General features: G+C 39.5%; 1 protein-coding gene across 1 annotated transcript in view; it reads left to right on the top strand.

Annotated features, from left to right (window-relative positions):
- SNAP23 (synaptosome associated protein 23) overlaps positions 1-12901 on the top strand; it is a 39171-nt gene extending 26270 nt beyond the window's left edge. The window contains exons 6-8 of the mRNA XM_074955643.1: positions 6715-6867; positions 7495-7639; positions 10949-12901. Coding sequence (XP_074811744.1) covers positions 6715-6867; positions 7495-7639; positions 10949-11011 — 361 coding nt within the window. The 3' untranslated portion in view covers positions 11012-12901. The remainder of the gene's footprint in view (positions 1-6714; positions 6868-7494; positions 7640-10948) is intronic.
- Positions 12902-13274: the final 373 nt, after the last annotated feature.

Here is a 13274-nt window from a genome sequence, read left to right as displayed (position 1 = left end):
TTGAAGTGGAAGCGAGGTAGTTAAACTGTACATTCAAGTCCTTTACATGAGGGTCTCATTCAGAACAACATAATGCTATGTGATCATCCTAAATTAAAATGAGCATGAGGTTTTCAGGACTAAAAGTTCAGACTTCTGTTTCAACAGTTTGACAAGTAAATAGCTCAGATCTGGCCTGTAGCTCAACACAAAGTTGTTGTACCAATGTGCAATTTCATTCTTCTTAACGTAACTTGCATCCTGTCAGTATCTCCGATTATAATCATGTCCAGGTTTCTGAATTTGTCACATTGGCCACTTCCAGTAAGTGATTCATCTTGGGCAAAAAACCTGATATCTGGTGCCATTGAATCTGAGCAGATCATCTATCAAGACCACTCTGTATTTGTGTTGGAGTTTGTGGCACTTCCAAGTATGTTAATTCCGGCAGGTGACTTTCACGGTGAGGTGCCTTGTAAAGTTTGGAGTGTGCTGAGGTATGTTAGGGAAGCAGTGATGAGGTCAAGAGCAGGATACTGTACTGAGTGGATCTGAAAAATGCTGACGGTCCTCTCACCCCAATGTCCCGCTTATGAGTGGTGTCTTAGATAAATGTTCAGCACTTGGATAGCCCGTCTTCCACACACAGGCTGAATTTAAACACCAGAGTGCCCACAACTAAATGTTTTAGTCTTTTTCTTCTCCTACTTCATTCAGATTATTTAAAGCTACTTTGTTTTGAAAGCAAAGGACTTCAGCTGAAAAAAACTGTCACTAACCACTTGCTTGCATGTTTGATGGTTTTTACTGTTCTTTTTTCCATTCTCTCCTAACATACCCACCTTCCACTTACTTAATAAAAATGAAGACTAAACACTAGAAGCTGGATTCAATTAACTGGTGAAAGCGGACTTTAGGACAAGGTCAATCTTGTGACACAGCCTGTACTGTTAACCATCTGTCTAAGGTGATGTTCTAAATGGGTACATGTTTGCATGGGCATGCTGTTTGCATGCAAGACATGTTGTGACTGTCTGTGGTTTTGTGGTGTTCCAGTGTAACATTCATGTCTATAGATAGCACATTATAGAATGGATTAGGCATGGGAGCCTACTAACTCTACAGCCTCCCCTCAAGGGGCTGGATCAAATACCAGGGCTGTACCAGTTGATCTTCAGGATCTTAAACATATTGGCTTCCTTTTCAGGAAGGTGTCAAACTTCCCCCAGTTAGACACACATGGAGTAATAGTTTGGAAAATTACTTTAAAGATAGCAACATGGCAGTCATGTTTGTATTTCAGTGAGTCACTCAAACTTGTAGAAATAAAAAGCTGATCTTTCTCATTGTCCAGCACCATAAAACTCCACCTGGGGTGTAAAAGTGAAGTTGCATGTTCAGACTTGTGCATCATTCTGTATGGCAAATTCTACTTTTACTTACAACTGTGCAACCCCGTTGAAGAATTGCAATCTCTATTAATCCTGCACAAACCAAAATGGAATCAGCATGCTCTCCCATAATTGTGTTGCTTGGGTTCTAACAAGTAAAAAGGAGTAGAAATGAATTTTTCTTACTAAAGCAAGTTCCTTTGGGTGAATAAACAAAAGGGATCCGATCTGATCTGTCCAAGCTCCATACCAGAAATGTGACTGAATGCACCAGTTTACACTGGTATTTGTAGAGCTCTGCTGAGGGTGGTATTACATGGGCTCTGACCAAAGACTAAGGCATTCTTCTAAGTTAGAGTTGTCTGCCCTTTTCCTCATTCCCAGTAAACAAATGTGAAGTTGCCTGAATTTTGGCAGCTAAAACTTGGGCAGAGATTCTAATGAGAGCATCAGTCTTCATTTGATATTATCATTTTTTTTTTTTTTTTCTTCTCAGGACATTTCTTTTATATCGCAAACTTTTTGAATAGGTGCTGCAAAATTTTAAACTTTAACTTAGTGTTCTTGAAAGGTGCCACACTGACAGAAGTCCTGTAGTTACAGCATAGGTATAGTGCTAGTGAAAGCTTCCCCATACTGCCCTGCAAATGTTTTGGCCCAATAAAGCAATAGAAGGAAGAGGGTAGTTCAGGCTTAATGGCCAGTTTAATTCTTGATCTCACTTGTGAGACTACCAACAAACACACGTAGTTTGTATGGGGTGGTTACAAAACCTCTTCTCTGAAATTTTACACAGGTGTAATTTTTTAATAATCTCTCTAACTTGGCTATAGAACTACTTGCCTTTTTAACTCATATTTCATAGCTCCTTGCCACTGCTGCTATAAGATAGTTGATTATAATAGGGCTTTTGCCATATCAGGCCATCTTTGCTTTTTTTTTTTTTTTTTGGATCATGCACTAAAATCATAATGGTAAGTATGACTTAAGTTATCCTGTGTTTAACACATCAATCTATTGCTGGAAAACTACCCTTGAAGAATCCAGGAGAGATGGCATCAGGAAATCATCCCTTGGATACATTTGAAATGCTAGTCAAGTGCATAAATGTTTCCCAAGGTTGCTTCAACCTCAAGGTACCTCTTGCTCATCCCCTGTTGAGGATTGTGTCCAAATCAAAATAATTATGCTTCTCTGTTCATCTATAGTCTTGTATTTAAGATGTTGCAGAAAATGACAATTAAAATCTGTGGGGTTTTTTGGGGTTTTTTTTTTAAGTGTCTTAAGGCCTGGTCTAAATACAGCTTTTGTACCAGCATAACCCTTTTGGTTAGGGGATAACTTTTTCCTCTCTAAATATTTATAGTGGTACAGCTTCTACTGTGAATGAAGTTATATTGCTACAAAGGTGCTTTACACTGGTATAACTTATTTCCATACTAAAAGAAGAATATACTATACTGATATAACTGTGTCCACATTAGGATAGTTGTAGCATTTTGTACTGCTTTAACTATACCAGTATAGTATAGCTCTTGCATTGACAGAGAGCAGTGCATTGTGGTAGGTATCCCACTGTGCAACTGGCCATAGGGTGCTTTTGGGAAGGGTTTGCAATGCCTCGTGGGGCAGGTACAGTGTCACATAATGCAGGTTTCTCAATCCCATTGTTCCATGGGCACCCTATTAGATTGCCAGCTGCTTTTCAACTGAAGTGCCTTGGGAGGGAAGTGGGGTGTACACACTGTAATGCCACTGGGAGAGAGTTTGATTGGAGGGGTGGGTGTGTGTGTGTGTGTGTGTTTGTTTGTTTGTGGGAGAGTTGAGTGTCAGCATGCAGTCTCCAAGTTCAGACAGCCACCAGAAGCAACCAGTCCTGAGGCAGGGAGTGGGGGGAAACTCCCACCTGCCCCCTCTCTCTCTCACACACACACCCTACCTACACCTCTGCCTGCCTCTATGTTCATAGTGTGGGAGAGAACAGCATTCCATAATAATGATTTTGCTTTTTGTTGCGGGAGCTGAGTGGCATCCTTAGCTGTCAGATCTTCATGGAGCTTTAACAAGGGAGGAGCACATGCTTGTGTAGCAGGAATGCAGGGGAGCCAGTTCAAAACAGTGAGCAGAGCGGTCCTGGCAGACATTTATTTTGTTGCCAAAAGTGGCATTGCAGTGTGTACACCTCCACTGTTTAGCTGCCAAAAGCTGCCTTTGGGTGACAAAACTCTGCAGTATAGCCAAGGCCTTAATGACTTTGCAGCACAACTGCTATTGAAAGTCACTGGTCTTTTTACTCTCAATAGGACTTTTGCTCAAGAAGAGGAGGATATGCCCATTATGCAATTGTGCGGGGGGAGGGGGGGAGACAATAGCAGACAATGTGGAAATGGTGGAAGTGCTAAAATGCCTTTCTTGCTTTAACCAAAAAGGTTAGTAACGATCAGATGTTTAATATAGTGAATGCCAATGAAAATTAGATAGGATCTGAGACTAAAACAGGGAAAGAACAAATTTTAAAATTAGACAAGTTAGATGTCTTCAAATGGGCAGGGCCTGATGAAATACATCCTAGAATACTCAAGGAGCTGACTGAAGAGATGAGTCATTAGCAATGACTTCAAAAACTCATGGAAGACAGGAGAGATTCCAGAGGGCAAAGAGTGCCAATCTATAAAAAGGGGAATAAGGACAACCCAGGGAATTATAGACCAGTCAGCCTCAGTACCCAGAAAGATAATGGAACAAATAAGCAAACAGTATGCAAACACCTAAAAGATAAGGTGATAAGTAATAGTCAACATAGCTTTGTTTAGAACAAATCATGACAAACCAACCTAATAGCTTTCTTTATCAGGGTGGCAAGCCTCCTGGATGGGGGGAAGCAGTAAACATGTTATATCTTGACTTAAGTAAGGCCTTTGATACTGTCCTGCATGGTCACCTTGTAAACAAACTAAACAAATATAGCCTAGCTGGAGCTATTATAAGGTGGGTGCAGAACTGGTTGGAAAACCCTTCCCAGAGTAGTTATCAGTCATTCACAAGCATTTGTTGCAGTGCTCATCCATCCTGACAGCTGAGAAGTTTTTCCTAATGTCCAACCTAAACCTCCCTTGCTTCAATTTAAGCCCATTGCATTTTCAATGGGGTCCTGCAGGCAGGGATCAGTCCTGGGTCTGGTTCTGTTCAATATCTTCATAACTGATTTAGATAATGGCATAAAGAGTACACTTAAAAGTTTTTTTTAGATGATACCAAGATGGGAGGGGTTGCAGGTGCTTTGGAGGATAGGACTAAAATTCAAAATGATCTGGAGAAATGGCCTGAAGTAAAAAGAATGAAATTCAATAAGGACAAAAGCAGAGTACTGCACTTGGGAAGGAACAAACAAAATTGTACGCATACAAAATGGAAAATAACTGCTTAGGAAGGACAACTGTAGAAAAAGATCTGGGTGTTATAGTGGATCACAAACTAAATTGACAGAGCCAGACGAGTACCCAGAAGTTACCTACTACAGGACAGGCCCAACAAAGAAAATAACAGAAGGCCACTAGCCATCACCTTCAGCCCCCAACTAAAACCTCTCCAACGCATCATCAAGGATCTACAACCTATCCTGAAGGATGACCCATCACTCCCACAGATCTTGGGAGACAGGCCAGTCCTTGCTTAGAGACAGCCCCCCAACCTGAAGCAAATACTCACTAGCAACCACACACCACACAATAGAACCACTAACCCAGGAACCTATCCTTGCAACAAAGCCTGTCAACTGTGCCCACATATCTATTCAGGGGACACCATCATAGGGCCTAATCACATTAGCCACACTATCAGAGGCTCATTCACCTGCACATCTACCAATGTGATATGCCATCATGTGCCAGCAATGCCCTTCTGCCATGTACATTGGCCAAACTGGACAGTCTCTCTACATAAAAGAATAAATGGACACAAATCAGATGTCAGGAATTATAACCTTCAAAAACCAGTCGGAGAACACTTCAATCTCTCTGGTCACTCGATTACAGACCTAAAAGTGGCAATTCTTCAACAAAAAAACTTCAAAAACAGATTCCAATGAGAGACTGCTGAACTGGAATTCATTTGCCAACTGGATACAATTAACTTAGGCTTGAATAAAGACTGGGAGTGTATGGGTCATTACACAAAGTAAAACTATTTCCCCATGTTTATTCCTCCCTGCGCTGTTCCTCAGACGTTCTTGTCAACTGCTGGAAATGGCCCACCTTGATTATCACTACAAAAGGTCTGCCCCTTCCCGCTCCCGGCTCTCTTGCTGGTAATAGCTCACCTTACCTGATCACTCTCATTACAGTGTGTATGGTAACACCCATTGTTTCATGTTCTCTGTGTATATAAATCTCCCCACTGTATTTTCCACTGAATGCATTGGATGAAGTGAGCTGTAGCTCATGAAAGCTTATGCTCAAATAAATGTGTTAGTCTCTAAGGTGCCACAAGTCCTCCTTTTCCTTTTGCAGATACAGACTAACACGGCTGCTACTCTGAAAATTAAACAGGAGTCAACAATGTGATACTGTTGCAAAAATAAATCTGAACATCGTTCTGGGATGTATTAGCAGGAGCATTGCAAGCCAGACACGAGAAGTAATTCTTCCATGCTGATAAGACCTCAATCTGGAGTATTGTGTCCAGTTCTGGGCATCACATTTCGGTAAAGATGTGGACAAATTGGAGAGCGTCCAAAGAGCAGCAACAAAAATGGTCTAGAAAATATGTCCTGTGAGGAAAGTCTGAAAAAACTGGGTTTGTTTCTTCTGAAGAAGACTGAGGGGGGACATAAGTCTTCAAGTACATAAAAGGTTATTACATGGAGGAGGGTGAAAAATTGTTCTCCTTAACCTCTGATGACAAGTCAAGAAGCAATGGGCTTAAATTGCAGCAAGGGAGGTTTAGGTTGGACCTTAGGAAAAACTTCTCAGCTGTTGGGATAGATGAGCACTGCAACAAATTGCCTAGGGAGGTTGTGGAATCTCAATCACTGGAGATGAATTGGAGGTTTTTAAGAAGAAGTTACACACACCTGTCAGGAATGGTCTAGTTATTCCTTAGACCTGCCTTGAGTCCTGGAGACTGGACTAGATGTCCTGTTAAGATCCCTTCCAGTCCTATACTTCTATGAAATCACTTGCGTGCCTTTTGAAAATCCCACCCTGAAAGAAATAATTCTCTCCCTCCCTTACCACCTGGGGAAAAAAAATCTAGTGTCCTCTCTTTTCCCTCTGTTGATCTAGCATATATTTGGGTTTATCTCTCTTTTTTTTTTTTTTTTTTTTTTTTTTTTTTTTTTTGATAGAACAAAGAACTTTGAGTCTGGTAAGTCATACAAGTCAACCTGGGGTGATGGTGTGGAGAACTCAACAGCCCATGTTGTATCCAGCCAGCCAGGACGTGTAACAAATAATCAGCCACAGACCACTGGAGGAGCAAGTGGGGGATATATTACACGGTACGTTTGTCCATCTTCCCCCAAACATGTATGCCATTAGATACCTTTCAAGTCAGTTTCTTCCTCCCAGAATGCATTCAACTAGAGTGGCTGTACATTAAATCCTTACTGTCAATTGGGAAGGAAGCCCTTTGGTGAATTGCTTTCACTTGGGGATTTATAGCTGCAGTTTCACTGCTCCTAGCATGCCGTGGTGGGAATAATTACTATACCTGATTAGCCCCTGGATGCAGATGCGCTTGGTGCTCCAATTATTGTGGTGAATGTTGCATTTGGATTTGCTCTGTCACATAATGAAAGGGCACCTGACACAGAATTTGAATCCTTCTCTAATACAGTAGAGCATAATCTGCCAATGGCTCTTTGTTTTGAATTTTGAGGCCATTTTAACGAAACTGCTTTGTCCAATTTCTTTCAGCAAAATTAATTTAAGGAGAAATAGTAGCAGGCTGCATGCTTGAATAGATGGTATTAAAGTGAAGCAGCCCCCCTTCTCTGGCTTAATAGCCCCTGCTCTGAAAATGTGATGAGAAATGTTTTAGTGGAAGTTTATTGAACAACATTTTGGCAGTGGGGAAGCAACTTTCTGGTTCCTGAACACAGGGGTCTCCTGATATTTTTCAATAGGATAACAAACGATGCCAGAGAAGAGGAGATGGATGAAAATCTCACTCAGGTGGGAAATATCCTGGGGAACTTGAAAAACCTGGCCTTGGATATGGGCAATGAGATTGATTCACAAAACAAGCAAATAGACCGGATAAATGAGAAGGTAAGAACCAAATAATCCTGTTCTTGCCATCTCCATCTTGGATATAGTGACACACGAGAAGAATTATGGCATACTCTTAAATTAATGGCAGGTTTCGGAGTAGCAGCCGTTTTAAATTTAAATTAATGGGTTCACTATGCTGCCTTTATGAACATTTGCAGTGGATCAAGTGCATCAGGCGTATGCAATCATCCCGTACTAAACTTTTTACTACCAGTTCCTGAACATATTCAGTATCTTACGTGTTCAAATCATTGCATGTCCTTGGTATTCTCTGTCTACACAATTCAGAAGTACAGGACCTGGAATGCTTATGGATTAGTGTTGTAACTGACAACTCACAAGATTGGGTACTGATGGGAGTCTGTTATAGACCACTAAATCAGACTGGAGGATGGCTCTTTCAACCTCTATCTACAATGTGTGTATGGGGGGGAAGGGTAACTGTTACGTAGGGGAGTTCTATCTGGAGGATGTATGAAGGAGGTCTTTATGTTGGTACTTTATGACTAGAAAAACTTCTTTGAGTTGCTAAAACTTATCTATAGCTCTCTAACAAAGTATTACACCCTATTAACAGTACTTTTATATTAGACCTCATTCTGACAGATAAAGATTAATTGATCACCTAATTAAAAATTAGTGGTTGCCTACTAGAAGTGGTGATGATCTAATTACATTTATTTGCCAACTGAATATAGTCCTGACCAGTAATATCTATATTTGGTGTTGTGTTTTTTTGTTTGTTGGTTTTTTTTTAAAAGGGCCAATTTCCCAAAGCTGAAACTACTTCACAGGCTTTTACAACTCCCTTACGCTTACTCACAGGATACCATCTCATTTTCATTTAACAATCATTAAAACATTAGAATCGTTTCAGATTCCACCTCAGTGCTGATGATATCCTTTATAATAAAAGCCCTATGCTCTGCTATTGACAACCTGCACAATTCTGCATAGAAATGATGAAGCATATTGCATCCTGAACATGCACCTCTTCCCTGTCCTCACATATGAGGGTACAAAACATAGATCTCTTGACAGAGCTGTGACTGACACACACCTCAGAGTATTCCACAGATCTTGCAAATACATCTCTATGAAGCAGAGCTAACTACTGCCTCCACAATTCAGTACAGCTATGCCTGACGCTGACCACACTCATTTTACCTGGAGTGCATGTAGATAGTAAATACTTACACTGCTTTCATGTCCAGACTCACTGCTAACACACTTTGTAATAAAACTCCTATACCCTGCTAATTATAGTGTAAACTATTCCGCATTGAAATGATGCATGCTGGATCCTGAAGGTATACATGCAGCTCTTCCCTTTACTCACACATGTCAGAGGGTGCAAAACAGATCTCCTCTTATAATCAAGGCTCTGCCACACACCTCAAAGTAAACCTCATATCACAAACACACTTCTACCAAGCAGGCCCAACTATTGCCTCCACCATTTAGAGTAGGTACATGTGACACGCTGACTGCATTTGGAGAGTATGCAAATAATTCCTATTGGCTATTGCTAGCTTGATGGAAACAGAGGGAAGGTGACGTGGATAACTTTTCCTTTTGTCCTTTTAATAGTGCTAGATGGGATCTTCTGGGTGAGAGTGAATGGGTTGTAAAAGGAGGTGAAGAGCTTCTACATTTCAGCAGCTGTGGGGTTGGTAGAGTAAAGATGTGTGATAACAGGACATTTTGGGGCATTGCTGAAAGAGGACAGAAGAGGTTGCATGGCAATCTTAACTGTGCATTTCCTGGTTTTCAGAAGTTTGAGTTTTGCTCAACTCAGTGGTATGTTATCCTGTTGCAGAACACCAAGCAACCTTTACCTATGCATTAATATAGGGTTTTTGCTATTGAATATACAGTAGAATGGTGGTGTTGCCAATGTATATGGCTTTCTTTAGACTGTCCAATTCTTATACCCACACTTTAAAAAGATTGTAGACAAATTGGAAAATGTGCAGAAAAGAACTACAAGAATGATTCGAGGTCTGGAAAACCTGCCTTACTAGCCTAAAGAAACTCAACCTATTATTAGTTTAGCAGAGAGGAGGTTAACAGGTGACTTGACCAGTCTGTAAGTATCTACAGGGGGGCAACATTCTGACAGTAAAATACTTTTTAATCTAGCGGACAAAGACATAAGATTAAATGGCTGGAAACTCAGCCTAGATAAAATCAGACCAGAAATAAAGTACACATTTTTAATAGTGAGGGAAATTAACCATTGGAATTACTTATCTAAGGATGTAGTGCAGTCTCCAGAGTTTGATGTTTTTTTTTTAAACCAAGATTGGATGTCTGTCTAAAAGATGCTTTGGCTCAACCAGACACTATGGGCTTAATGCTGAAATGACTGGGTCAGGTTCTGTGGCCTGTGTTATGATCATCTAGTCTGACTTGCATAATGGTCCATTCTTGTCTCAAAATCTATGGAGCTTGGCTCTTTTCTTGAGATGTAAGAACACTGCCAATTGTCTGATGGAATTGGCTGATTCTTGGATGCTTTAGTTTAATTATAGGTGTTTGTGATCTTACCATAAATTTTTTGCCAAGGACATAGTGTTATGACAACAGTACATTCAAAAGACTCATAGGAGTCTGTTTTACACAAAATACCTTACCAATTGTCTTTCCTTAGTGTTTTAGATTAATCATTTTCAGTTGGCAGTGCATCCTTTTGCTCATTTTGCATAAATGGGGGAATGGCTTAATTTCTCCTATATTCTAAGGGCTGAGTACTGTGGTATATTTTTAACGTTGAGATGTTGTGCCACAGGAGCTCTGAGGATTACTGTTTTCTATGGAAGATATTAAGTATTAGGGAGAAAAATCCTATTTTTTTTGTTTTGGTGGTGGATTCTCCTCCACACCCTCAACTCTCTTCCCTTAATTCCTCCAATTCACTGAAGCCAGTCGTTTTATTTATTGAGTTGCCTTGAGGGGCTTGCTAGAGAGATTGGATTTCTTCCCTCTGATCATTCTGCCTTTGCAAAACTACCAGCCCCTGCTGAGCCAATCGGTAAGAGCTCTTGTCTTCCTCCTACCTATCCGAATGGTAGCATCTTGCACTTCTGTGGTCAAGCCCATAAAGAAATTTTGACATAGTTATTGACCTTTTTTAAACCAACCTTTCTACTTTTGGACAATTTAAGCATTATACCCAGATGTATAAAAACTCTTTCCTTAAGCTATGTATTAGATCAATTTTAACATTAGACTAAAAATGTTTGACTTTCTTAGTATCTAGTCTTCAGTTACCTGCAATTCTTACACATGCTTTTCCTTTTTCAGGCGGATACCAACAAAGATCGTATTGAGCAAGCCAATGCCAGAGCCAAGAAACTCATCAATTAATGAGCTTTCTGCCATTGTCCAGTGTCTATCTCCAGTTGCAAGTCACCATTTTCATATCTGTGAAATTTTCTGTATTTCAAAAAAGGGGTAGTGGATTCGGGAAGCGAGTGAAGCAGGTTGCTTTTTATAGTACTTCCTTTTCTTATCCTTGTGTGCAGATTTTGCTTTGACTCCATCAGAGCAGCAACATAGCTCCTAATCATCTGCCCTACCTTTCTTAAACTGCTCATGGCTTAGAACATTCTCAAAGCTGTAAAACTTTCTCTTTTCCTCCCTCACAACACAAAGTATTCTATTAAAATGGAATAAACAGGGTGGTATAATTTTGGATTCATAATTGTGGAAAGGTTGGAGAGGAGACTTTACAAGTTTTAATTACTTAGAGTTGTGCATTCTCACTCAAATAGAAACTTGGTCATGCTTATTACGTGTATTTCTTAGTTTAGTAGGATAACCATAGTTTTACGGACACTTAGTTTAATTTCCAATCCATATATAAACTACCAAATTTAAGACGTTCTGGCCCTCTGGCTACTTGTGGGTTGAGGGCTTTAAAACACACACACTGTAATTTGAAGGAAATGGGAGGGGAACACATGCATTTTCATTCTTTGAATGCAAAGTGATGTTGATGTAGAGACGGTGGTTAAAAATTATGCTGCATTTTCTGGTAATACTTGTATTGTGTATATAATTGATTTTAAACACCATGCACCTATTTTACTGTTGAACAGAAGAAAATAACTCTGTTTACGTATTTATGCAATGGAAAAGATTTTGTATTGAGCTTCTAAATATTTCCTTTAAAAGTAGGCTCAACAAAGCTTTAGATAAAAATTTAAGATTAATTGAAAACTTAAGTCTCCAGGAAAACATCAGACAAACTCTGAATCTGACCTCCTATAGTAAGCATGCAAATTTCCCATCTGGATTCCATATCAAATTTACCTCTATCAGTTCTCCCTGGAATTTGGGTTGTACCTTTCTCCACTGCAGTACCACAAATCTCACCAAGTTCTGTTCTCCCACAGTGTGTTAGGGGTAGCTTTTTAAACCTCTGAATGTATATTAAATAATGAATGAGGGAATTTCTTCACACATTGAAGTACAGTTTTTCTTAGTCTTTTAGTTTTTAACCCATGTATACATAATTCACCCTCTATTCTGCATGATAGTTCTGAACTATGCATGTGCTACTTTCCCACCTAATCTTAATTTAAATTAAGTTATATAATTGATAGCTGCTGTCCACTTATTCAAAAAGTTATGTTTCATGAAGTTAAATTTTTGCTTGGCAACATGTCGCAATAAGTAGAACATTTTAAAATACTACCTTGCTATAATGAATGCTTCATATGAAGGAACTACTTCTGTTCCTCCCTTCTTACCCTGTTCTAGGAATAAGATGCTTGCTCTATCTTTACTATAATAAATCAGTTTATGGATTGGACTTCAGAATCTGTAATGTAAAATGTTCCAAATCCAAGTTGTCTGTGGTGGTAATTGAGGTTCCTTCTCATAATGGAGAATACCTCAATCAGCTAGAGTCAAAAAACAAAATTGTTCACAGGGAAATTTAGATGTGGATTCATGTTTTGTCTTCCAATAAACCTAGACAATCTTATTCTCAAGATTCTAATGGTTCCGATTTGAGAGGTGGAGTGAAGTAGTTACAAGTCTTGTGTAGGCTGAAAGGGAAATTGATAATTTCAAGTAATGTAAGCTGTGATATTTGAATGTTTTTTTGTTTGGAATTTTTTTCCCCCTCTAGTGATTTTAGTTGAGGAATGACCAAATTAATCACATTCAAACTTATTTATTCTTTGCAGAGTAGTTGTCCAACATGCTGTGTGGTGTGTGGTGTTTTTTTTTTTTTTTTTTTTTGGGGGGGGGGGTAGAAAATCCCAGGGCAGAGAGATGGGACTTTAACCTGCAAAGATTTAGTTGAGTAATTTGGTAACTCCTTAAATGATGGGAGTGCAACACAACTATGCATCCCAGTTATCAGTTTACTGCAGGGGTTACTATAAATGAATTCTGACTATGACAAATAAAAGGGGGGACTGCTATATACAATAAGCAGAAAGCCAGGTTAAATTTTATGGAAAATCTAGTCTGAATAAGGCTTAAGAGACACAACCTTTTGTGAGTGATGGAAATTTCTCTGAGGTTGCATGTTGTCCTCTGTGGCTTCCAAAACAGCTGGAAGGAAAATGGATTTTTAATAAAATCAACTGTACATTTAATCCTAGAAGTAGCTAAG

The sequence above is a fragment of the Natator depressus genome, chromosome 6 (genome assembly GCF_965152275.1).
Source record: "Natator depressus isolate rNatDep1 chromosome 6, rNatDep2.hap1, whole genome shotgun sequence".
NCBI classification, from domain to species: domain Eukaryota; kingdom Metazoa; phylum Chordata; order Testudines; family Cheloniidae; genus Natator; species Natator depressus.
The sequence above is the reverse complement of the archived record's forward strand: the minus strand, read 5'-3'. Positions and strand labels throughout refer to the sequence as shown.